The sequence below is a fragment of the Aulostomus chinensis genome, chromosome 17, assembly GCF_037954235.1.
Source record: "Aulostomus chinensis isolate RoL2024-O1b breed Wild chromosome 17, RoL_Achi_v1.0, whole genome shotgun sequence".
NCBI classification, from domain to species: Eukaryota; Metazoa; Chordata; class Actinopteri; order Syngnathiformes; family Aulostomidae; genus Aulostomus; species Aulostomus chinensis.
This window is the reverse complement of record NC_141336.1, coordinates 6,353,848-6,381,072: the sequence shown is the minus strand read 5'-3', so window position 1 is coordinate 6,381,072 and position 27,225 is coordinate 6,353,848. Positions and strand designations below refer to the sequence as shown.

Sequence of the window (27,225 nt, the reverse complement as noted above, 5' to 3'; positions counted from 1 at the left end):
CCCTTCTGGACTTGCCAAATGTTACTGGACCAGAACGATGAAATTCTGATCAGAGGGAAAGTCGTTTGTGTTTGTAATGCACAGTAAAGGTGTATGCTGAACGTTAGCCCGGGTGAGTTTTGGACGGTTATTACCGTGATGTAGCGATTTGATATCAAACAAGCGTCAGTTTTATGCAGCGTGAATGCTGAGAGATTAGATGTTTGAGAGCAAAAGAATTGTGGGTTTTAAAAATAGACAATAATGAAATAAATGGATGGATGTATGATTGGATGATGAATAGATGTTTGGTTGGATGGCAGCTCAGAACAGCCTCAGGCAGAGTTGGAAAACACTTTAGTGAGATCTCTGAAGTCCATTACAACCTTTTTTGATGTAATCGCTTTCTTTGTGTTTGTGTGTGTGTATATGTGTGCGTGGGTGCATGTGTATGTATGTATGTTTGTGAGCATATATCCGCTTAAGCCTTAAGTCTTCACTGTCATCCTGCTGTGCTGCAATAACACACACAGACACACAAACGCACACACAACTCAAGATTCCACCGTATGAAAATGAAATTAATACTCAATGTGATCATGAGCGAAATTATCACAACAATTGTGCACATGTGGATTCAGTTGATGTTCCATTAAGAAAACATTTTTTGCCAGATAATGACAGGCTAAAGGCTTCATATGTCACAATGGGGGGGAAGTGAACTGTCAGAATGTTGTGGTGCCCACAATCACTTTAGCATAGGTGTTCCCAGAACACTTATACGTTCGCCATGATACCTTGAATGAATATCCACCAAAATTGACTCCTGACCCTTTCTGAGACTCCACACTGACTGGCTGGACACACTCTGAAAACATTGTGTGAAGACTTATAAGAAAAGTCCTACAACAGCATGCCCTATGAATGTTCTGTGACCATAAAATAATCAAAATAGAATGCATCCCTAATGTAGTCATGTGAGGAGCTTTGGACTGCAGGACTTTCATAACCAAAAGAAGAAGCAAAGAATATTCCCCAGGTGTTCATCACCTTTAAAGAATGAGGTCTCCAGAAGGTCCGCCTCTCAACCTACATGTAACATAAAACTACGCTAAAACATTACGTAATCAATATGGTGGTGGCTGCTTGAGGAAACGACAAAATCAAACATGTACATGATTTTACCTACTGAGCCTCTCAGGTTGTCATTTTATTTTCTAGCTAGTGAGCAGCTTGGTTCCACTGCGTGTACTGAGACAGTCGTCTGTCTGCTGTGAGGGATAAACAGGCGACAGCATCAGTCAACACATGACAAGGTCAGACCTCCACACCGCTAATGTTTATGGAGCGGGAGACACAGCGGAGACTGATGGGATGAGGTGTTTTCAGCCGTCAGACTCAGCAAGGAAACAACCGCGCTGGAATGTTGGGGCAAACACTGTATCATGAAATAGCTCCTTAATGAATATTTACCATCACTTAATCTTTTGATCATTTTTGTATTTCATTAGATAATTCATAAGTAAGTAATCAAAGTACTTCATTGAGTAATAAAACCCTTAAAGAAGTCAATTTTAAATAACACGTGTAACATTCTCATCTTGATGCGCCTTCTACAATAATGGCAAAAATGAATAGCTGCTTAACTATTATTATGTTATTATTAAGAAGCAACTGTTTGCAGCAGCTTGTGTAATAGTCACAACATTTAATCTATTGATTCGTTTACATGGACAACAACTTTTTTCTTTGTGACACGGGACAACTTACAATCTAATTCATGAAAAGCTGTTTGTACTTTTGAGAACCCATCTATCCATCCATCGTCATCTTCCGCTTATTCCTACATTAAGGGTCGCGGGGGGGCTGGAGCCTATCCCAGCGTCAATGGGCGAGAGGTGGGGTTCACCCTGGACAGGTCGCCAGTCCATCGCAGGGCCAACATACAGAGACAAACAACCATTCACACTCACAGTCACACCTACGGTCAATTTAGAGTGTTCAGTTAGCCTAGTGCCCTCTTGATGTCTTTGATGGTGGGAAGAAGCTGGAGTACCCAAAGAGAACCCACGCAGGCACAGGGAGAACATGGAGACTCACACAGAAAGATCCCGTGCTCGAGCCGGGACTCGAACCCGGAACCTTCTCGCTGTGAGGTGACACTGCTAACCACTGCACCACCGTGCAGCCCACTTTTGAGAACATTATTTAATTTTTTTCACCTACAAAAGCTTCTTGAAATGAAATTTACTCTTGGAAAACAATGTTTTATGATGCTTCAGTAGAGTTAAGGTCAAATAAGACTTAGTGAAAACACATCATTGTTTGTGTTACAGTTGTGAAACAAAGTGTTTTAAACAGAGCTTGAATGGGGTTTAAAATCCATCACCCACCTCTGAGTCTGGTGTTTGATGGTGCTATGTTCCTTTTAGGCTGTGGCCCACATGACTGACCTACACCCATTTGGATATGCACTCTTTTCTACATCTTTTCCAGTGTTTGTTGATAAACCTGCCCCTGATACTGTGTTTTACCAAGGTATTTGTGCTTTTGTGGGACACTGCTGAACCATGGGTATGGTGCTTTCCACAGAAGTGCATTGCTTAGAAAGTCATGCTGAAAGAGCCATTTCTTTGTTATATTTTTGTTTTAATTATATCCTCACTATGTACAATTTTTGGGGCATGATGGGAAGACCTCTTATGACATGAAAATCAAAATTAATTAAATTCAGTATCAAATTATTTTTCATTCATCAGATGGCACACAGATGAGCTATGGAGAGAAAGGGGTGTGGGTCTCTTCATTTCTGGGACGGGAATTGGCACAGTCTTCGAAGTTTGTTTGATAGATATAAAATAATCATGTTACATGAATCTTCTGGCGCAGTGCTGTTATTTTGAACCGTCTAACATCGCATCATGAAACAGCCTTGTTAAAAATGGCATCGTTTAAACAAGTTAAAAGAACAAGTCAGCGCATGCACATGTTCAGCCTATGACAAAATAAGTGTGTTTGTCTTCGGACAAAAAAAATGTGTGTTAATGTATGCAAATCAATACATTGACATTCAGGACATGAATGGCGGTGAGACTGGGCTGGTCATTTCACCTTTTATTTCCTGCTGCAAACTTTTTTTGAAAAATTCAAATACAAGTTGATTTCCATTCCTAAATAAGCCCCATCATTCGTGTTGGAATTAAATAAATATCTGTAATATTAATTTCATTTACTTTACCACCTTTGTGACCCTGGAAATCCCTAGATTCAACCTGACTTGTCATGACTTATTTTCATGTCAATGATGTTATCTGTTTTTATTCATCTTAAAAACTGTAAATGAGAAGATTATAAAAATGTGAAAATTGATGATTTTGGTTTAAGATGAAGTTTACAATGAGAAGAAAATGAACTTGTCTATATCAATATAAAAATGTAGCTATGATGATGTACTGCGGTTCTTCCTTCCTAACAACCCTCATATATTCCAATAGTCAGCTTTAAAGGATGCAAGCGGTTAGTGGTGACACTGCCCTTTACATATTACATTTCACAGATAAATAGTCAAATTTGAAAGCCAAACCATTAGCTGTAACTCTTTACAACGCACCCAGAACACATTCATATATCAATATTATCCAAATAAAACATGACTGTCTGCATTCTGCAATCATTACTGCCTGCAAATGTCATAAATTACTCCAAATCTCACGACTGATTGAGTAATTTTACAGACTCGGCAACCACTCTGCGCCCCATAATTTCCAGATAAGCTGGTGAAATACCTCACAGCTAATAAACATAAAGTACATCTATCAGTGGTACAGAAAACACAGCATGACTGTCTAAGTATCTGGTAGAGGGCGGGCTGTAAGGAATGAATTAGGTTGTGCAGATTAGCTGGGCTATCGGCGAGCGATCGTATTTCAGCGCCTTCTTCCACAAGCGATTCTGCTCCGTTTCCTCTGTTTAATATATGGAGAGCATAGAATCGATAAGAGTAGAACAGCCAGCCATCAATCACATGATGATAAGGCGTGCAGAGCCGCTCTGCTTGTATGCACGTCAGACAGCAGGCGGTAATAAGAGGCTGTGTGTTTGTATTTATGTGTGACATCGAGAGTGTGAAGAAAACAGAAGCAGTCATTGTGTGAGAAAGGAGACAGAATGCAGCCAGGAAATAGACAGTTGTCATTACAAAAAATACACCAAGAAAATCTAAACTCATTGAAGCAGCACAAAATTACGTCAGTCATGCTTCAGGTGTTTTTGTTTACTCATAAATTCTGATTTCCACATAGATTTTTCTGGTGTCCCTAATATCTAGTACAGATAATGCATCCTAGTGTTCAGCGCCACCTGTTCGGGTGAGAGGCAAATTTTGCCACCCAATCGTAAGGAATATACACATGGAGCCTTAGTAGGATAGCGGCAGTGGATGCAAAAGTTACCTTGTTTTTGCTTGTGCATTGTACACGTCCTTTCTGAAGTCCATGGCAAAACTTAAAAAGTTTCAAATTGAGGCTGGTATTGGGCAGAAAATGTATACAATGCACATAGCTTTGTATAAACATTGGAGATTTCCATTGGAATGAATGGACTTCCAGTTGACAAGTATACGTTCAGTATACAGAATCAAGGCGTAAAAAAGCCAAAAAGAAGAAGCATTCACTGAAAAACCAAAAAAGTCCTAGCTGAGAATCCGATATTGCATGAAACTTTCACACCAAAATAATCACTCATGAGCCAAAGTTTGCATGCAGATAAACCTGACTAAAAACTGTGATTGACTTTTCAATAAATTGATGTCTCAAATATGCTGGCACAAGACGACATACAGTAGGATAAAATAGATCCACCATGTCTATTTAATCAAAAGGCTGGTGCTTCGTCAGTCTAGTTTAAGTCAAGGCAGTGCAGCTACAGTAGCAAAAGGGCTAACAGCTAGTTAGCATGTGTCATTTGCACTGCCATTATTGTGGTGAGTGGTCTCCACCTTTTGCTATGATGTCACTGCAGAAAGGCGCAACCACCCGCCCATTTTATGTGGTCTTCATGTTGAAACAAATGTTAAAGTTTCGGTAAGTAAAAAATTTCTAAAAATATTTGATAAATGACAGGCCCTATCTGCATTTTGGGGACACCTTGACTAGCCTAATGAAAAATAAATCTCATTAAAAGTTAAGACTTAAAAGTTAAACCATGTCAGAGTTACTTAAGCTTATCAAATCCAAACTCTATTAAAAAAAAAAATCATTTTCTTGTCACGTTGTGCAAAGACACGTCAAAGCACAGGTTCACTTTTTCACAAATTAGCACCATGATGTCTTTTCGGCATTATTTTGATCCGAACATAAGAATTAAATGTTGTCGTTTCTGAATAGAGAATAAATTATTTCCTTCCACATAACGAAGACAGCTTTTTCCTTCTCATCAAATGGTTAGTCATTTCTAAATAATAGTGACTGATGATAACTTCTTTTAAAAACAATTTTAAAAACAAACTCACAAATTAAGCCATATTCTGCTTTAAAAGGGCAGAAAGTGCAATTGATCTTGACCTATGTTTACGTAAATCAAAATTATAATTATGATGAACTATTACTATATCACTGTACAAATTTATCCAGCAGTTTTATTTAAGACTATTCATAAATTGGAGTAAGGCTTTTTTGCCAACTGTTGGCACTTTTCTGTAAAGCCATATAGATGTTGCTTTAAAAAGAAAATCACAGTAAAATAACTCTCCACCTTTTAATATTATTTCTGGTAATTAATTAAACAGGCTGACAAATGAGTCTGATCTATGAAAATATAGATCCATTGTCCTTTAAACAACCAGGAAAAGGCAGCAGGTGGATTCTAGGATTCCTCATACACAGTGGCCACGTCTCTGATTTGCATAACCACACAGACGGTGCTTCAAAGCCGGAGTGATCAGATTACCTGTTAGCATTAGCATATTAGCCTGGAGCATAGTGTAGGTCAGCCACAGAAACCTACCTGATATCATTTAGCCTTTAGCATTAGCATATTGGTGAGGTGCTAAGAGGTGGGTGTGCAGCACTGATGCTCGAATGACATTGAGGTTTGACATTGAGATTGTGTATTGAGCTGCACTGATCCGAGATGCGAGCACGCGCACACACACACACACACACACATGCACACACACACACGCACACACACACATACACACAGACACACAGACAGACTGGGGTTGACGCGACATGATCTGATCAAAGAGTCTTTGTAATAATGATGATCAAATTGTCTCTGTTCAGATGGAGCCAAGAGAGACCAGAGAGGTTCTGCTGTATTCCCTGAGGAGGATGTGTAGGGGGGAGGTTTCCTCACCCCACGTGTCTCTCTCTTCTACTGTCTCTCCCTCGTTTTATGTATAAAAGGATTGGACAGACATTCTGGGTCTGAGAAATGAAGCTCAGACAATTAGATCACAATTTTTTTCCTAGAGAAAAAAAAAGACATTTAAATTCAAACAGGTGATAATGAGAGATCTGCTTCAGGGCGTGGCTTCCATCTTTTTTTTCCTCTGTGTTATTAACTTGACTCATGCACAATTCTACAACCATGTAGATACCTAGATATTAAGGAGAGCTGTATCAGATGACACAAATGTCTAAATTGATCAGATTAATCCTATTGTTAAAGCAATTTCAACCTGCTAGCTCCCAAGGACAAATGCTTTATCAAACCCAAGTCAGTGCCAGGTGTTTTTTTTTTGTTTTTTTTTTAAGTAAACAAGATTAGCCCAAAGTTACCAACAAATTCAGTTCAGGCTTAAGGTGGAACGACCTTAAAACTGGGCCAGCAACTGCCATTCTAGCAACAAGTCATGGTGTGCTTTTTGCAAAAGACAGAATCCCTGTTTGGCAAGCAACACTCCCAAAATATTGATTACATAAGCCATAAATTCTAATGATGTCAAAAAATGTTTTAACATTTAAACAATGTTGTCCTGCTATTCAGAAGAATGTTTGAAAACCAATTCAAACATTACCAAATTATTGATAAAACACAACACAACAAACAAAAAAATTCAAGGTGGATCTGTGTGCTGCAGGTGTTGTTGTTTTTTTTTTGTGCTTCTGTCATTGTCATGAGTTCATATGAGGAAACAGAAAAAGATTTGGTCAACAAAAACCCCTTGCCCTTACTTTCAACTCAACCTTTATCCAAAATTTGAACCCAGCTCTCAACTGCCCATCAAAGATGTCTCACATCACATCTCACATCAAAACCTGCTCACCACAACGGTTTAAACATTCTAACAATGATAGCTGCTAGTTGCTAGCAAGCTAACTGCCAACATCTGAAGTCAATAAATTGTCTGCTTGGCTAAATTTGTACAAATGACACCAGTGAAACTGCTTCAGATTCAGGTCTTTAACTCTCCTTCAACTGTCTCTGGCTGCTTCTCACAGCTCTTTATCTCTCTCACCCTCACGTTGCCACTAGTAGTGTGCTGCCGCTGGTAATGGGATTCAAAGGCCTGGATCGCCCATCAGACCCAATCAATAGGCCTTTCATTGGCCGCCATCTCTCAGCGCCTTACAAAGAGCAGCCTGTATGTGTGTGTGCGTTAGCGTCCTCTCGCCTCACTGATCTCCCCAGGGTTCCGGAAGGACCTGTGCTTATTTGCTCCATGCGCCCTAAAACACACATATATACACACACGCATGCACACACACACACACACACACACACACACACACACACACACACACACACACACACACACATACGCCAGCTGGACCAAATCTTCAATTGGGAGAGCAGCTCCTCTCCACCCACCGCTACCCCGGAGCTATGTGTGTTGTGTGGGGGGGGTTGGAAAGCAATACAATGTAAAGGTCTTTACACATCGGTGTGTGATAAATAAATAACACAAAAATACAAAAAACTCACCTTCAAATAAGTCTCATCAAATCCATTTCAAATTTTCAGAATTGCAGCACTTATTCAATAATAGTTTTGCGTGACTCATGAGTCGCACCAGCTCATTCTTCAGGGAGAAAGATGAAGCATTTGCCTTTAGGTAAAGCGTAGCGAGCCACACAGATGCATGTAATGATGTGTAGTCGTAGACTTTGTGGACTTTGTGGGTTAATTGGCGGCTCTCATTAAGGAGAATCAACTCCATGTGTTGTGTGACGTACATCTCCTGATTTGGGTATCTTTACCAGAGTTGGAGGGCATTCCCCAGATATAAACACAGGACTAAGACACGCACAAAGCTCACTAAAAAAACTACCCTTAACCTTTTGTTCCCCTTCTGCTTAATGTCAGGTGCTAAAGAAATAGATAAGAAAGAGAAAGTGGAAAGAAGTGTAGTCTTTGAATGTCCATGCACTGCTTCAGACTCTGGGGATACATCCACAGATTGGCATCCCTAGACTGGCATTCTCAGTCTCCAAAGAATGGGTGTAATTGTACGCAGCAGCAGCAGCAATGTGCTGCACTGGTGTCTGAGGGAGCAGAGCAGCTACCAGCATCCTGTTGACCCAGAACAGCATATGCAGCAGGTATGTCCTTGTTGTTGTAATGTGATTGGTTGATGTATTATATTGACTGTACAAAGGTCAGAAAATCAACCTTGCTCAGACAAAAAAATATAGCCCTTCACATTCACTTGTGTTGGTTGTGAAAGAACTGATTACAAAAACATCAGTTTCAAAAAAATTGACTGACGCATGTATTAATCGCACGCAAAAAAATGCATCCAGTGTGTAAAGGCCTTAAGAGAGAGAAACAGAAAGACTAAGACTGACAGGACAGACAAACAAGTACAAGTTTTTTGTTCTTTTGCTGGTACAAATGCACATGCACATGCTGAGCTGTCGTCTTGTGAGCTCTGTTGCAGCCTAAAACTATTAAAAACTAGAGGATCCTCTGCCAAGGTCAACTTTTGGCCCCTTGCACATTGGCACTGGGGCCCACTTTAAAGCTTCAAGCCACATTGAGCCCCCTCACACCTCCCCGTATGTCACTGTGTACAGTACAGTTAGGTGAAGCCTGACAATATTTTTGATTTAACATGAAGGAGCAGCCTAATCTGACTTGGAGGCGCAAGAGAACACGCAGATACTATATAGAATTTCTCATTATATCGCATGAGAACCACACAATGTAATGTTGAAGTCAAATGCAGTTTGTCTATAAAGCTTACTTCCTGTAACCACTAGGTGGTACTATGACAATAACTCAAATTCAGGACTCTTATCAAATGTGTGCATTTGAGGAAAGATCTGATCAGCAGCTCACAATCTTTACAGTAACCCGTCAACAAACGTTTTTGGTTTTTTTTAACCACTGTAAGGAAGGACATCAAAATATCAAAAATAAATGTAATTTCAGTTGCCAGCAAGTAGCGCCACTTTCCGAGGTTCCTCCAAGGCCAATGCTGCACACCGTGACAGAGTTTGGTGAAAATCAGCCATATAGTTTTATATAATCCTGCTGACAAACACCACCAAAAACATGGCATCCTTGGCAGAGATAATCAAAAGCTTATGGGTTGGACCCTTCCATCCCATGAGCTTCAGTGTTTGAATGGATCACAAAAAAGGGTCACAATAATTTGGCTGATTCCCTCTCATATGTATCTTACATAAAATCCTGGTTCTGGTGCTCAGAGCATTTGACAAGGAGAAGACACAGAGACTGACAGCCACTGTCTCTCTCATAGCCTTCTTCCCATCTAAAAACTTCCTAAATCAGCCAAACTCTCTTTTAAGAGCCAGGGAAATCCCCATCTCACGGGAAGAAGGTAAAATATCCCTGAGGAGAAAACAGCAATTCAACAACAGCAATTTGACCATTTTGCAGCCGGAAACTGACTCCACATTTTTATTTCTAATTTCACAGTCATGTTCAGTAGCGAGGCTAACGTTATGAGCGTTATCTAGTTGCAGCAGCTAACTGTACGGTGCTGTGGTACGTGCCTACGGTTGTGTGGTACGGTGTGTGAGGCCAGGGCTGAGCGCATTTATAATATATTCATTTCTACTTTCATATATTTTGATTAAGCTTCCCTGAAGCGTTGACCTGTAAACTGAGAAAACCTTCTGTTTTACCCATCACAGTACATCTTTAAATTCTATCTGCTATGTTGAATGCATTTCCTCTGACAAATATTTGGAATGTCTTTTCCTTATTTATTTCTTAAATTCTGAGTTGTTAACAATGTGCACACCTCTAGTTTATGTCTTTCCAGCCTTTCCTCGCTGTATTACAACCACCTGAAATCAGGACTATACAGTATTGAGACGGCAGACACTCCACAGTGGACCTTTAAGGTTATAAGGAAGATTGGGGTCACAGTTGAATATTGGACAAGTCAACAGAGACTTGAAGGTTGTGTTGATCCATTCAGGGTTTAACAAAGTCCACAATGTATCTCTTTGAAAGTGTTTGAGTCATAAAATGCAGGATTTCTCTCTTTTTCCATGGACTTTGAAAACTATGAACATGATTCAGTAGGCAGTTCGGTTTGCTCATGACACCAGATCAGTAATAAAGAGTTTGTAACCTATGAGGTTGCAAAGAGAAAATACAAACCAGCAAACAAAAGAAAAGGGGGAAAAAAATCATAGATACAGGGGGGAAAAAAGAGAGAGAGGGACTGAGAGGGAGACAGAGAGAGACAGAGAGAGAGAACCTCACTACAAAACACATAATTATACACACAAGCACACATTAATAACTACAGAGTGCAAGTGTGACTATCAACGCACGCACACACACTACAGTTAGTTAGCAAACACGCTATCAACAGCATGGCAGTACAAAGTCCTATTAGCAATGCCTTTTCATCCTCTTTTGCTTTATTGAACGAGATGCGCCAATTAAGCGCCAGGAATTCTAATTGAAGCTAACCACTGCTAACGTTAGCGCTGCTGGCACCCACAACAAAGTCGACACGTGTAAACAAACCGCCAAACACACACACACACATAGCAAAAATAAATATCTGGGTAAGACGTGTGTGTGTGTATGTGTGTGTGTGTGTGTGTGTGTGTGTGTGTGTGTGTGTGTGTGTGTGTGTGTGTTGGTGCATGATGCTGCTCTGCAGGGACGAGGAGGAGATGCTGATTTGGAAATCTGTCTAGGAACATGCAAATTTATGCAAATAGAAGCTTGTGTGTGTGAATTTTTGTGTGTTTGCGCATGTTTGTGTGTGCATGTGTGTGCGTGGCTAAAACACATTCCTATACGTTATATTTGTGCACTTATATACAAATATGACTGTTCGTGCGAACCTACGAGCATCTGTGCATGTTCTTAGTGTGTGTCAGCATTGTATAGCAGTTTGTTTTTACATTGATATGCAACTTGGGTGTTAGTGTGTTCATGTCTTGAATGCCTCTGTGATGAGTGCTGTCGCTGTGTGTGTGTAAAGCCCATATGTTTGCCATAAAGAATGTGAGTAATTGCCAAGCGTGTGTGTGTGTGTGTGAGGCATTTACTCATCTATAGGCACTCCCTTGTTTTATTGTGTGTGTGTGTGTCAATTAGAAAAAGAGAGAGTGGGTTTTTTTTGTTTTTTTTTACCAATGAAGATGTAGAGGAACAAAGACACAAGAGGGGACAAGAGACCGGTCAGATGACGGTCTGAACAAAGAAAAGTAGAAGGAGAAAGATGTAGACAAAAACAAATTGGAACAAAACAAGAGAAGTTGGGCAGGAGATAACGACAATCGACAACCACTATTGTTTTCCAATTATCCCTATGGGCTTCATGACACATTGACCTTTGACCTTTACATGTAAAATGGGAGTATGTCGGGGAGATTTTGAAGCAAGTGTTAACCCTTATAATTTTCCAAAAAACTCCAATATTTTACAGTTTATGGATGCAGCTTTATGGTTTCTTTTATAGAAATTGTAAAGTTTTATTACAGATTAATTTGCGCCAGTCTGACAGTCCCGCACAATCTGTCATAAACACAGCGGAAAGGACAGGAAATGATGATTTTCACAGGCACACAGACACACAGGTCAATGTGGACCCACATAATGATTCTACTGTGTATAATGTTGAAGGTTTAGCCTCTTAGCATAATATACAGTAAATCAGTGTGCTGTTGCATAATGAAGTTGTGAAAACAATATCTGCTGAAGCTTTTATTTACTTGTTCATTTATTTCCCTATTTTATTTCCTTTTCACTTTAATAGAGAATGACTGCTTCTTTTAACCTGAACTGTCTTGGGAAGAAATGACAAGTCCAGTATGACTTAGTGGAATACTGCTTTGTTAATTGAGAATCTTTTGGGTAGGTTTAGGAAATATTTTAGGGAACATATTTGAAATGTTCCTGCTATGTGTGCTGTGTAATGTTCTCCTGATGTTACTAAGCCTAAACTGAACAAAAGACAGACATTATTAGTTGTTCCGCTTAAAGTTCCTCTCATGTCACGGTCCTTGCATGTTCTTAGAACAAAGAGGCAACACCCTATATGCATTCCCTTGAAAATTCACAGTACATCCTGAATATTTCCAGCATGTAACACTCTACACAATGTCCTAGGAAGGAGGCCAGGAAAAAACTGTTGCTGCACAAATTGATTTTGCAATAATGTGCCATCCATCCATCCATTTTCTTCCACTTATTCCTGTTAAGTGTCCGGGGGGGCTGGAGCCCATCCCAGCGGCTATGGGTGAGAGGCAGGGTTCACCCTGGACAGGTCACCAGTCCATCACAGGGCCAACACATACAGACAGACAACCATTCACACTCACAGCCACACCTATGGTCAATTTAGAGTATCAATCAGCCTCGTCCCCAATTTCATGTCTTTGGACGTTGGGAAGAAGCTGGAGTACCAGAGAGAACCCACACAGGCACAGGGAGAACATGCAGACTCCACACAGAAAGATCCCGTGCCCCAGCCGGGACTCAAACCCAGAACCTTCTTGCTGTGAGACGACAGTGCTCACCACTGCACCACTGTGCCGCCTCAATAATGTTCACAATAATAAAAATCAACATTCACATGACTAACAAAATATATTTAGAAAGGATTTGAATCACTCTCGAGGCCAATCCTTTTTACGTAAATATGTAGGATCACTAGTAACAAGTAATTTAATTGTTAATTGTTTTTTCCCAATCTGATCAGGCAGTAGAATTTTTTTCACAGAACATCAGATTGGTGTGAATGAGGAAATAAAGTAGCGAAGACAGTGGTACACAGACAAAAGGCAGGACTAAATGTCAAGCCCTTTTTAGAAACTATGGGCAAGTTGGAAGGTGATGTCCTTGTATAACATGTAGCCGTGGAACCGTTTCCTCTTTGAAAGTCCAAAAGGAAACATATTCATAAGAACTACAGACAACCAACTTTGGAACGTTCTTTTTAAAGTCAAAAAAGTTCTATTTTATGCATTTACTATGAAAGGAAATGGATTTCATGCCTATTTACAAACTTAATTTTATACCATACCAAGGTACACAAATGAATTGGTCTTGAAACCCCCAAATAAGTTTTGCAGTGGGTACTAAAACTGCTTTTTCATTCTTGCAAAATGTTGGAACATCCTACCCGCTGCTCCTCCCTTCTCCCCCTCCCCTCTGTCTCACAGTGGGATGATGTTGCAATGCTTAAGCTCAAAACTGGCAAGAATCTGGGCCAGTTCGGTAAACAGAGCCTCATTTCAGAGAATCTCGAACAGTATTGGTACAAAATGGAAGATTTTCCTGGGGCCATGTAGGGCGCTTTCAAATGATGGACTTTCTGAACCAAAAGAGGTTTGAAGAACATCTTCAATCTCATGCAAGCTAATTGTGAAATTAACACAAGTGAGTCCATATGTATGGCACCCATGCATGCATGCATTTTAAATCTAAGTCTATACAACTGTGTGTGCAACATACATGTGAGCACTGCTCATGTACATTTTGTGACTGAGTGTGTGATCTTATTTAGTAAGTAAGTAAGTCAAATGTATTTATACGGCACATTTAAACACAGCTTTCACTGACCCAAGTGCCGTACATGGTGCAAGAAAGGAAGAAAAAAAAGAACACCAACACCAACACATCTACGGTAATCAGTTATTTCCTTTGAGGGGTCAAGACTCTGTGAACAAGATGCGGATGAGGGACCTCAGAAGTATAAACTGCCAAATGTGTATGTGCTCTCTCACCAGGTGTATGTCCAGGTATGCCCTCAGGCTGTCCAAGTCCTGTCTGGGCTGTGTCCAGTTCTCTGTGCTGTCCAGTGCCTCCTGCAGCCACGAGATGAACCCGTCCAACTGCTGCACGAAGCTCTGGGGATAAGAGAGAGGAGATGCTTCAGTCACATGATTTAAAATAATAATAATAACATGAAAGACCAGAGCTGCTGGAGGATCATCAGAACAACGGTGAAACACTGCGAATGTGAGGGGATGAGAGGAAGACCATGAAAAAAATAGAGCAAATGAAAGGTTAACTGAAAATGGTGGATATGACAGAGCAGTCAAGGCCATCTAAGACACGAAGCTTATATCTGCTGCAGTGATTTCAGTCATGAAGCAAAGCTTGTGATCCGGTGAGTGTTGGAACACAAATCGACTGGTAAATTAAGTTTCTCCACAGCTCATGCTAAGGAAGTTAGCATGTCCTTGCGTGTGATAACAGGGATAGACAAACAAGTGTCAGTGTTGACTGTTAAACGGGAAGAACCAAAATGTTGATGTCAGCAAAAAATGATTGCTGAGTTTAAAGTTATAGAGACATAGTTTGCAAATTTGTTGCTATTTAAAACAAAGGGGGGGGGGGGTTCTGTTATTTTTGCTTCTTTGCTGAATTCTTTGAAAAGACAAGAAAAAGACCATAAATAAATTATCTGAAATTAAACAATGGGAACAAAATATTCCTTAAAATGACTATACAACTACTGTGTATTTGTATGATTACAATTGGAGGTAAGATCTGTGATCAGATTTGTCATGTTTAATGCCTCTGAGAGGCTTCAAAATGCTTTTAATGAATATTTAAATACAAGTAATTAAATTAAATTAGTAAACGAGTAATCGTTTATAGGACAAAATACACAAAATTTCAGTTTTAGCACTGTTGCCTCACAGTCAGGAGGTTCTGGGGTTGAGCGTCAGCAGCAGGTCTTGTGTGATAAGAGCTTGCATGTTTTTTGTGGATGCTCTGGCATTAACATGTACATGTATGTTAGCCATTCAATACTCATGTCTGTGCTCCTGAGCAAAGCCTGCTGTAACAGACTGATGTTGAATTTTCTTTTCCAACCCATTTTAGGTCTTTGTATCACCTTCCCAGAACAGAAGCTTTAGCCTTTAAGGGACCTGCAAATTTGTGTGCCATCAAAACATTCTTTTTCAGTTACTTTAATTCACAAGAAGACATTGGGTCTTCCAGTGAAAAGTGAAAATACACAAGACTAAAAGAGGAGGGCAAGCGTGGATGCCAAAGACAGGATAGATTAAGTACAGAATTAGAGAAAATAAAATGCCCAATAAACAGAACAAGAGCAGAGGACAGGATTGAAAAAACAAAAATAAAGCAACTGAAAGAAGCTGAATGAAGAGACAAATACAATCCAGAGCCAAAGGGAGATGCCTTGGAGGACCTCGAGTAGCAACAAGGTGGAGCGGGAAGAATGAAAATCACCAAATTAAAAGCACAAAAATCAACCTGTGAAACGAGAAACAGCAAAAGATAGATGATGGAGAGGAAGAGGGTAATGCGTATGTCCCCTTTACTGGCAAGTTCCCGTTCATTTAACGAGAGAGGATAAAAGAGACAATAGCTCGTTGCTTGATGGAGACCTACTGCCATCTACTGGCGTAGGGTGGGGACTACTCAGAGGGTGAAGCTCTGATGTCCACCTAAGAGTCACTAATTTGACTTAGAAATACTCATTTTTGGTTTTAATAAGAGCAACAGATCCTGCTTCTGTCCTGATTTATTCATTTATAAGTTTGAAATGTTGGGAGATTCAGAGGAAGGCTGGCCGAATCCAAGTGAAATGGTATCTGATGCAGTATTGATTTCTGCTGTTAAATCCACTTCACTCCTGAAGAGGAGAAGAGGAGATAACTTAAGGGAGTTAAGTCATGAAGGAGAGATGGAGGTGAAGAAGAGCAAAGAGACGAGTTTAAACCTTCACTCCTGAAACCTGCCGTCGAGACCAGATCACAGAAAAAAGTGTTTAAACCTCTTCAAGAGACAAAACAACAAAGACGATAGATAATAGAGGGGTTTATAGGAGCAGCAGCGTTCATCTGCACGCGGGAGGCATCTTAAATACTGAAAGAAGTTCAGTTTGCTGAGAGGCTCCATCTGACACAGAAAACTCTGGTTTCATGCAGTACAGCAAGCGAGCTAACAAATTGGTCAGAAGTTAAAACGCTGCAAAGAGCTAATTAATTAAATTTAACACATTTTTCAAGAAAGCAGTGGTAAAGAAATGTATCTTGATCAAATGCTGCATTTTTCTACCTTCATGTGACTTTATATTCTAAACCAAGTGAATTGTTTAGACTTCTCATTCTTATATATCTTGATTTGTGAGAAGCCAGATTCTTCTCCCTGAAAAGTGATTCGTCTATCTCAAGTTTAACTTTATATTCAAAATTTGTTTTTTTGTTTGAACATTCCTGCCTGCCCAACACTTTGACCTGAACATCAGCCCCTGTCATGACAGGATAAATTTATAACAAGCCCTGTAAAATCTAAGCTTCTCATAATTATTTCAAAAGTGCATAATTTAAAAAAAAAAAAAGTACTAGATCAAATGTATTTGATTTTGAAGGTTTAATTTGTATTCAAATTGATGCTGTGATTCGATCAAAAAATTTAAATTGAGATGATCCCAGTAATATCCTGTGATTAATCACAATTTATCGCAAGATTAAAATATTAATATTCAGTTGTATTTTCTGAGGTGGGAGGCTCATACAAATCCATGTGTGGTATTAGATTAAAGACATGCATGAACACTGGAATTGTTGTTTTTTTCCAACTTTATCAATAACATCTCAGCTACTGTGTGACTACTTCTGTTGAACGTTCAGCTCTGCTGTTTTTGTACAACTGTGTTTAAATTGTCCCACTATTTTACCTGTTGTCACGGAGGGACACAGTGTGGCGAGTGTGATGAAAGCAGAGTGAGGCATTATGATTGTCCTTACACACACGTAAACCCATCTCTCCCTTTTTTTCATGTTTTATGTCAGGAAGGCCTTGAAGGAATTTCTTTGAATTTGATAAATTCAGTGCCTCAAACTGAAAACTGAGGAATATTGGTGGTCAAAGGTCAAGGTCATTGTGACACTACATTTTGCAGCGGTAAACAAGCGCAATGCAATATTCCTAGTTTATGTGCTGCTTGTCTTTCTCCCTCTGTAAATGAGTTACACGAAGTCATTCACTAATGTGCACCCAGATGATCCTGTATGTGTAGCTAATCCCTTTTTATCTCAATACTGAGTTAATTATTCACATTTGTGATTTGTACACAATTTTGTACGCCCTGATTTCCTTTCAGACCTCATCCTTTTTGATGACCTCCTGATAAAAAGGTTCAGTGGATCACACAAAAACTGACGCATCTCAATTTATATATTCATTGTTCATCCTTCATCCTTATTGACTGCGAACTGAAAAAGAAATGGACATTTGATGTTTAATGCCCCTGCATCCATTTTCAACGCAGGGGGGTGGAGCCTACCCCAGCTGACTTCAGGCAAGAGGCGGGGTTCACCATGGACAGGTCACCAGTCCATTGCAGGGCCAACACACAAAGACAAACAGCCATTCACACTCACAGCCACGCCTACGGTCAATTTAGAGTCGCTGATTAACCTAACTTGCACATCTTTAGACTGTGGAAGGAAGCCGGATTACCAGGAGAGAACTCATGCAGGCACAGGGAGAACATGCCAACTCCGCACAGAAAAGCCCCAGGCTCGAACTGGGGCATGAACCCGGAACCTTCTTGCTGTGAGGTGACAGTGTTAACCACTGCACCACAGTGCTGCCCCTGATGTTTCATATCTTCCAGGGAAATCTGCATTTGACTCCCCTACACACTCACACTACCTCCAGTAAGGAATCTGTCAGCAGCCACAGGCAAGGAAAGGCTCCTGTCTTTCTATGATTCCCGGGATGTAGTCACTAATCCATCCAACTACTTTTCTAATGTAACCTTCACTGCCGCTGAGAGAAGGTTGACTGCAAAGTTGCATCTGCTATTGTGATTTCTAACAACCGCAGATCTACATGTACCAATCTACGTGTGGCAAATTTTACACCACGACGGAAGCAGTAACAAATCTATAACTGGAGAGTCTGCATCACTCCAGAAAGAGAAGGGGCGGATTAGGAGCAGATCCTGTAAATGCTTACTCCACCTAGCGAGTGCCCAGACTTACTACAGTGGAACTCTACACAAGTGCCTCTGCTATAAAATATTATATCACTCTTTAACATTACTCTGAGGTTTCAGAGCTGCGGACAGAGTCTCCCAAAGGGAAAACCAACATTCACAGGTCAGAGGGGAGCTGCGACCTGAACCTGACGTTGTCTGGACATAATAAAGTTACAATGAGCAACAGAGAGAGAGAGAGAGAGAGAGAGAGAGAGAGAGATCACATTTACATAGAACAGAGGACACACAGCGACATGAGCTCTAAAACTCATTGTCTCCAGTCAGACCTTGACATCCCACCTGAATAACGAGTGTAACCGTGACTGCACATCATCAAGAAGACAATTCTAATATTTCATACATCGAGTGTTGTTTTCATATCTTTCACTGAGAGCTATCTGGAAAAGTAATGGCTGTACGAAGGAGGCCGAGGCGAGAAGGTAAATCTGATGGAAATTACATGAGCTGCCACATGTGTGCATCCACGCTTGCAGCGCGCCTACAAATCGCCGTATCGAATTTGTAGAAGTGTGTGTTCACATAGGAATAGGTGGGTCTATCCCCCTGCACAAATGTGCATGTTTATGCACACCCTATGTAATTGCAAGGTGTCTATGTGTGTGTGTAGGTTGATAAAACCTTGACCGATTGAGCGGCAGTATGTTAATTACAACCGTGACCCTTAAAAATAAAAAAAACATCAATATGGTTGTGTCCATCTCTGCACCACTCGTTATGAAGGAGAGATGGAAATCAAAAGTATTGATGAGAGGAAAGGAGGAGAGGAAGAGAAGAGAAATACAGGAGGTAGAGGGGGAGAGGTGAGGAAACAAACTAGAAATGAGGTGATCATGGGAAAGGAAAGGAAAGAAGGTCTAAGGAAATAGAGGAAGGAATTTATAGGGAAAAGGCACATAAAAAGAAAAGAAAAAGGGGGAGTAAGCTAAGGAAAGGGAAAAATGAACAGAAAGGAAAGAATAAGAGGATTAAAGGAAAAGAAAGGAGGTGAGAAAAAAGGTGAGAAGTCAAGAAGAAAAACAATTGAACAGAAAGCAGATGAGAAGGCGAGAGGTCAAACTTGAGGATGGAGAATTGAGGTGAAGACAAGCAAAAACAGGAACCCAGTGAAGGACAGAGGAGGAAGAGGATGTAGGCGTGAGCAGCAGCAAAGGGAGCGGCGCTGGTTGGAATATCGACCAGCATGCACTGGGCTGCTTACGGCCGCTTTGATGTCTGTAAACCAGCGAGGCTCCTGAGGGGCAGAAAGGCCTGCTGGGAGCTGAAACGCCTGATCTGATCCTCTGCCGCCTGGATAACTGCTCTGATATCTGCTTCATGTCTTCCTCCTGTGGTTCGCCTCTTCACCGCTGGATAATTACCGCTCAGCTGACAACGCTCTCTGAAGGACGACGCTGATGGATTCGGACTGAAGCTCCCGACAGGCCATGTTTGGCTCGATGCGAAATTAATATGTTACATGTGAAAGGTGTGGCTTGTCCACAACATACGGCAGCCACACATAACAGAGGCTAAATATTCAAAGATGGACATTTCAAATTAAAAGTGTTCTTAAACAACCGTGAACAAATGAAAACAGCAAAAAGGTGAAAATGACCTCATCATAAGCGATCCAGGGAAAGCTCGGAATAATTTTCACTCAGTTATTCTCAATCAATATCTCCATTGTGCAATGGGAACAGGCTTGCAAGTAACCAAAGTTCACACGTGTGTTTTCTGAGATTCTCCTGAGTGGGGTACTCAAATACCTCTGATTGGTTTCCACTACTTTCTGTTATAGTTCAACATGGACCACCCCATCAGGCCTGCTGCTCATGACTGAGCGGCGTAGGAAATGAAAGAAAATTCATGATGCCTAATGACTAGTCACTTTGATTATCTCACTTGACCCTGTGTGAACATACAAAAACCTTTTCAAATGTGGAACTAATTTCACTTTCAGATGACAAACTTTCCAAGCCACCAACAGTTGGAAAACAAACATATTTATCTTTAACCTGACACATCAACTGGTTTGTTTCATTTGGAAAAGGAAAAACTTTCAAAAATACTTAGGACATGAACCGTCTATCACCATCTTCAAACAATCACATCAATGAACTGATGATGATGAACCTGTATGTGGAGAAAAGCCTGGCTTTTTATGCCCTTGTTTCAAAGAAGAAATACTCTCCGGTTCTGATAGAGCATCTATGCTAACCCCTTCACAAGCCACAATTGTTTTTTAACCAGCTTTTGTCCCACTGAAACCACACCCCTATCTCCTCAAAGGAGGCTGATTGGACCAATGAAGTTTCAGGCATATAACCTGGATCCAGACAAGATGTTTACTTGTATGAGCTTGCCATGTTGGGATTTTGCGAAACAAGTAGCTGACAATTAGTGAACACTGTATATTGCACCTTTATTAATTGTGAGCACTTTTCAAAGCTCTAAGCTCTATCTAGCTCTAGCTTTGAATATACGAAAAGGTTTTCCTGCTAGATTCATTTTTTTTATTTCGTCCGAAAGTTTACAAACAAATGTTTTCTCTGTGTCCTTGTTTTCTAGTCTTTAACTTTACTCCCTCTTTAACGTGTGTGTTCGTCCACGGAAAACAACATGAATAAGAAAAACATCCATCTGCCCCCGCCCGCCATCTCTCTCTTATTTTTCCTATCCTCTGCTGCCGGTGGTCGTTCCCGCCCCCTGCCAGGCCAATCAGACAAGTGTTGATGTGAGTCTGTTGTCTGTCTGTCTCCCACTGCTCACAGATAGGCCGGCATGCCGCAGAGCCGCCGAACACACAGACACCGCACAGTGAGGACGCCGACACCGGCCCAGACAGCAGATACAATGTGATCACATGACACGAGGGACACTTATCTAGCAGGCAGACTATGACTCAGTCTGCTTTTCTTTAGTTTTGTTTTGCTCTCAGGGAATTTCAATGCACTTCAGGTGCCGTGCGGAACTTTGGGTTCTGCATATGTATATTTGCTGCATCCATCTCATAAACTTTCATGAAACGAGCTGAGGGTTTACGTGCTGTGGACACAAATTACGTGAGGATCGGAACCAACATTACAAATGATGAGGTCAAGGTCGAGAAAGCGGCGTCTAGACGCTGAAAAGGGAATAAAATATTCATGTGCAACACCAAAGGCAGAGTGAAGACACAAACAAGAAGAAAAGGAGGGGGAGATTAAAATAACAGGTATTTCTATTAAAACAGATGCGAGGGAAGATGTTTCACAGCAAAGTTTGTTTTACAAAGTACAACCACTGAATTAAACAGTCTGCTCCTCTCTGTCAGACCTGGAAATGTTTTGCTTTCACCAATTATCTGGAACCTAACCATCAGTCAACTATATTTTTGGTCAACTCAGAACACGTGGTTTCGGAAAAACAAGTTATATCAAAGAAATATTTCCCAATCATAACTAAGTAGTTTGTGTCTAACCCTAACCAGACCAAGTCAGAAATGTGTCATATCCTTAAAAGGTCAGAACCAAAGACTTAGCCAGCACTTGGACTTGTTGTACTTGTGCTGTGTGTCTTTAATTCACACCTATGATTGTTGTATAGTTGATTTTTGTTCTTTGGAGAAAACAGCCTTTTATGGATCCTCTCCAATGAAAAATTAGGTGTTTCTATTTTTGTCCTTGCATTCTTTTTTAAATTTCCTCTGTTTGATTTATTTTCCGTCTCTTTTTCATTACCTTTCATGATGACCGGATTGTGCAATACTCATACTACTAATACTTTCACTTAATATTTTCATTTAGTTCAGAGGTTGACTCAAGTTCATGTTCGACTTCTTTTCCCAGCAGAAAACATTATTGTGAAGATAACCATTGTACATCAGTGATAAAGGTAAATGTCTGCTCTAATCCTGATTTATCATTGTGTCTGATTCCCACCTCCATAAAAAGACTATTCCAGAGATTTTTACATTCTTCTCCTCAAATTAAATCTGCTCAGCCGACCACAATTGACTCGTTCTCCCCTGAAAGATAAAGAGAACCTGGGCAGACATACACTTTCTTCCTGGATTTGATTTGTTTCGTCTCCAAATGTGATCGCTCCCCAGTTTCTGTTCCCTGAACAGATGATCTTTCATTTTATTTTATTCTGCTCTCTTGTATTCACTGGAGACGCTCAGCACTGAGACAGAAATGTCATCCTCCACACTGAGACTCTCCTTCTCTCTTCACTTCCTCAATTAGGCAGCTCATCCATCGTCATGATTACATGCTGCTAATTAAGCAGCTAATCAGCTAATTACTCAGGAGCAGAGAAGAGCGAGGAATGTGTGTGTGTGTGTGTGTGTGTGTGTGTGTGTGTGTGTGTGTGTGTGTGTGTGTGTGTGTGTGTGTGTGTGTGTGTGTGTGTGTGTGTGTGTAACACGAGGTGTCATGTGTAAGACAGCAGAGCTTGCTCTCCGGCAGTTTTTGTTTAATTTTGTTAAGTTTTGGATAGCTTTTCGAGGTTTGTGATTGCTTAATTTTCAGTTCATGACAATCCTTTGCAGTACATTTTATCAGCTCAACCACTCCCCTCCGTAAAGTCCAATACGTGTTTGCATTTAGTTAATCTTTACAGACACAAGAACACAGAGATTAATCGAACAGAGGTAGATGATGATGATGATGATGATGATGATGATGATGATGATGATGATGATGATGATGATGACGACAACGACTCCAAAACTAGCTGAGCATTACAGATATATTTGCTCATGTTTGACATTTTACTGCTACTGAAGAGAAGCAAAATCATTTAATATTGTGACGTGTTACTATATATGTGTCACATTTATGTCAAACGGTGGTAGGGTGCAAATACAGAATGAGGATGAGAGAATCTGTTTCAGAAACAACCTGGACCACACTTGTCTCATCATGCTACATATGACTAACAAACCATTTTCCAATTTCATGAATTATGATACTGCATGTTTTTTAATCATGCAATTAAATCTCTTGACTTACATTGTTGCATTGAGGCATGACATCCCAATCCATCCATGGAGTTAGTACACAAATAATAAATATGTACGAATGTCTCTCTATATATATTTTATACACAATGGTATCAGAAAACATATCTCATGTAGAAGGTTAAACTATTTTCAAACATAGGAATATGCTGCTACACTATGTTTGGCGTGTGGGAATGACTTTGACAGTTTAACGATCCTAAAGCATCATTTCTTGGGCCTCAAATTAACACCATAACCTTCAGCATAGTTACATGGTGCTGCAAACCCTAACACTGTATGCAATAGTATAGCCTCCTTAGAAATATGACTACATGCTGTATCGATGAACACCGTAACTGCTGCGATTGGTCCACCTCACAACATAACATTTCCTCGCATTAATTTCTTTTATTGGTGTTTTACTTATGAGGGTAAATTATACTTTGGTTCAGTTTCATTAAAAAGGGTCAAAACTATTCTCTCCATATCAGTTGTCATTACTGGAGGTACACAAAGAAACTCAACACACCTGCACAGAAGCTCAGCTGTCAACTTGTGTTTTGTAATTGTAGCAAGACACAGCCAGACTAATACAGAAGTATAAATACTTCCCCATGTTGTAGTTCATGTGATTGGGTTACAGCATAGACCAAACACACATCTATAAAGCAAGCCTACACATGTTATCTTTAAGGTTCAGGACATTAGGAAAAAAGTCCTCAGGCAATAGAAAGATCAGCACTGACATTTCATCAATCAACATATTATTAATTCTGCATATTAATAAGATCTAATTTGAATTTGGGAATCCGGAGGATTTTATGTGAGAATCACATCCAAGGACAATCCCTAAACCACCAGGGCTGCCCAGCTGCTTTTAATTCACAGATTGATCCTGATAATATCCTGACTAATAATCTTATTAGAGTCGTCTAATTCCATCTGAGGCAGTCTGACCCAGTGACCGCCAGATAAGACAAATACACGCAACTTCATTAATTGCTGGATGAAAACTGGGATGTTGAATTAAATGTTGCTGGAGGAGTAAAAGGTATTTGGGATTAGAATATCAAGGAAAAAAGAGGAGGCAGAATACAAAATAAAAGGAGGAGGAAGGGCTTCTCCATAATGCCAATTAACGTGCAGGCACAAGGAGAACAAATCCCCAGAGCTATTGACATTTCACCATATTCGATATGACAGATATGACTGATTAGTTCACCGGGCAGCCTCATCAATAATCCGCCTGCCAATCAAACGTGACCTTTAGAGGTGAGATGATGAATTAACAGGGCCACCGGACAATCCGATACCAGCCCTCCAATCCATCAGGGCCGCTGCGGTGAAGGCAGCAAAGTGCCACTGTTGAAGTGATTTTGGTCCAACTTGTCGTCCTTTGTCATATTCAAGGTGATAGACATAAAAGTACAAGGACTTGTGATGTTGCTGCAAAAACTTTCCTGTGCCATCACAGCTAAAATAGGTCTGTCATCAGAAAGGTTTCAAGTGATGTAACGCACTCTAGAGGCCATATTGAAGGACTGGATTGGCACTAGAATTTCAATTTTGGATGAACCTTTTTAAGTCCAAGTCTAATGCACTTCCAAGATGTACCATTTCCTGAAGTCATCAAGCAGGACAAAAACAACCATATTACTGCCCTCTACTGATGGAAGACACACTAAATAATGTCATCTCTGGGTCTGTAATATTATCTGGGGCCAGTTAAAATGATGAAAATAATGTGAAAAGAGACATAGTGAGGCCACACAGCCTTTCACATTTCATAGCCATTTCCAGGAACTGAGCCTGAAAAATTGCTGCATCCAAGTTAGATTTAACTATGATTTAATTGTAGGTTAGTAGGAACATCACATGCAGATTTATACAAAGAATGAATCAATGCTTTTCAAAGGTTACAAGCAATCAGATATTAAAATGCTTGTTTTCTGAATGGAGTTCAAATTTGAAAGTTTGACATGGCTTAAAAACTGAATTTAGGTAGGTATTTTGGTATAAATACCTTTGTGTTTTGATGACCTAGCTGGATCATAACTTGTTCAGTACCTATGGATTTCATAGAAACTCCCATAATCAAACAGAAGGTTAGTTGTGAACTCTTTGTACCTGCATTTACAATGTTTTGCAAATAAAAACAGAAAAACAGCAAAAATGTGATTGAATGGTTGACCATAGCAGCACCAGCTTGTGAGGTGAGAAAAATATTGTTGGTTTTAAATTGGGCGAGCGCTAGCTACGGCTACGGACACACAACAGCAGGTCTCTGCTCAGTATTCCATTGCTGATCCTTCCACATAACATTAGTTCAAGAAATGGTCAGCTGTCATTACTACAGGCTTCGTACAGCCCTGAAAAGGAGATAATCTGGTCATTACCTCTATCTTCCTCCAGATGTTGGGGTCCTTATCTTGACTCTGAATGTCATCCAGCAGCCTCTGCACCAAGGATGCACCTCCACGTCTTTCCATCGGGGGCGCTGTGAGCCGAGGGCCACGCTCTGCGGACCTCCTCCCCTCATCCTCCTCAGACTGCAGGTCACTTAATGGGCCAGACTCAATGCTTTCATCCAATGAGGGAGCGATATCACTGGAGGAGGTGGGGCTGAAGCGGCTGTGGAGGTTTCGTCTGTATAGTAGCTGATGGTGAGAGAATATCAAGCGTTGACAAATGTTTCTCAGCAGTTTGTAGAGAAACATCAAGATGAAATAAGATCAGATATATTTTCTATCCTACCAGTTGCGGTGGGGGAGAGGGAATGTCATCCACGCTCTCCCCTGCATCCCAGTCTGGGTTGAACTCTGTCAAATCCCAGTCATCCACATCCTGCAAAGCCTCCTGAGGAGAGTCACGGCCACCAGGCCTCTGCAAGGAAAAGGATGTTGTAGATGACACATTATATTCCTATTGTTAAACCTGATGGTATCTGGTCATGATTTTATGGGTTTAATTTAGATTGTTGACTCACCAATGGGATAGACTGAGCCAGACTTTCCAGGTTCATGGTGAGCATCTCTGTTTTATGGAGCTGAGCGGGGAGAGCCAGGAACTCCTCTGACCCATACCAGTGTTCCCTGACAGGGCTTGCTTTTGAAGAAACCTTGGTCTCCAGCTGGAGGGAAGAGATTCCATAAGAATTAAAGATTCAAAACACACACTCCATGCAATTCATGACTATGTAAAATATCAGGGTAATAGTTGTATGAAACATACTATAAGGGCGCACATGCCAGTGTGCCATTATTCAGGCAACTGATGTGGAATATATGCATTCTGATATTGATCCTTTTTTTTGTTGATGAAATAATTCTTGGTTTAACCCAACTTTGATTGCTTTTAGACTCCTTTTTATATGGTGAAAGGCTTTCAAGTAAAGGATTTTACTCCATCCATCCATCCATCCATCCATCCATCTTCTTCCGCTTATTCCTGTTAAGGGTCGCGGGGGGGCTGGAGTCTATCCCAGTGGCTACGGGTGAGAGGCGGGGTTCAACCTGGACAGGTTGCCAGTCCATCGCAGGGCCAACACATATAGACAGACAACCATTCACACTCACAGTCACACCTACAGTCAATTTAGAGTATCAATCAGCCTCGTCCCCAATTGCATGTCTTTGGACTGTGGGAGGAAGCAGGAGTACCAGAGAGAACCCACGCAGGCACAGGGAGAACATGCAGACTCCACTGTGGCTCGAACCTGGAACCTTCTTGCTGTGAGCCGACAGTGCTAACCACTGCAGCATCATGTCGCCCCTAAATTTTACTCAATTTGTTAAATATAAATAAGCACTGACACAGAGGTAAAATTATCGATAGGACAATATTATATGAT

The 27,225-nt window shown here is 40.6% G+C and overlaps 1 protein-coding gene across 1 annotated transcript in view; it reads right to left on the bottom strand.

Moving 5' to 3' along the window:
- akap6 (A kinase (PRKA) anchor protein 6) overlaps positions 1-27,225 on the bottom strand; it is a 219,717-nt gene that overhangs the window by 141,952 nt on the left and 50,540 nt on the right. Inside the window, exons 8-11 of the mRNA XM_086183714.1 lie at positions 26,362-26,505; positions 26,130-26,258; positions 25,772-26,032; positions 14,151-14,273 (exon numbers count right to left, since the gene is read on the bottom strand). Coding sequence (XP_086039840.1) covers positions 14,151-14,273; positions 25,772-26,032; positions 26,130-26,258; positions 26,362-26,505 — 657 coding nt within the window. The remainder of the gene's footprint in view (positions 1-14,150; positions 14,274-25,771; positions 26,033-26,129; positions 26,259-26,361; positions 26,506-27,225) is intronic.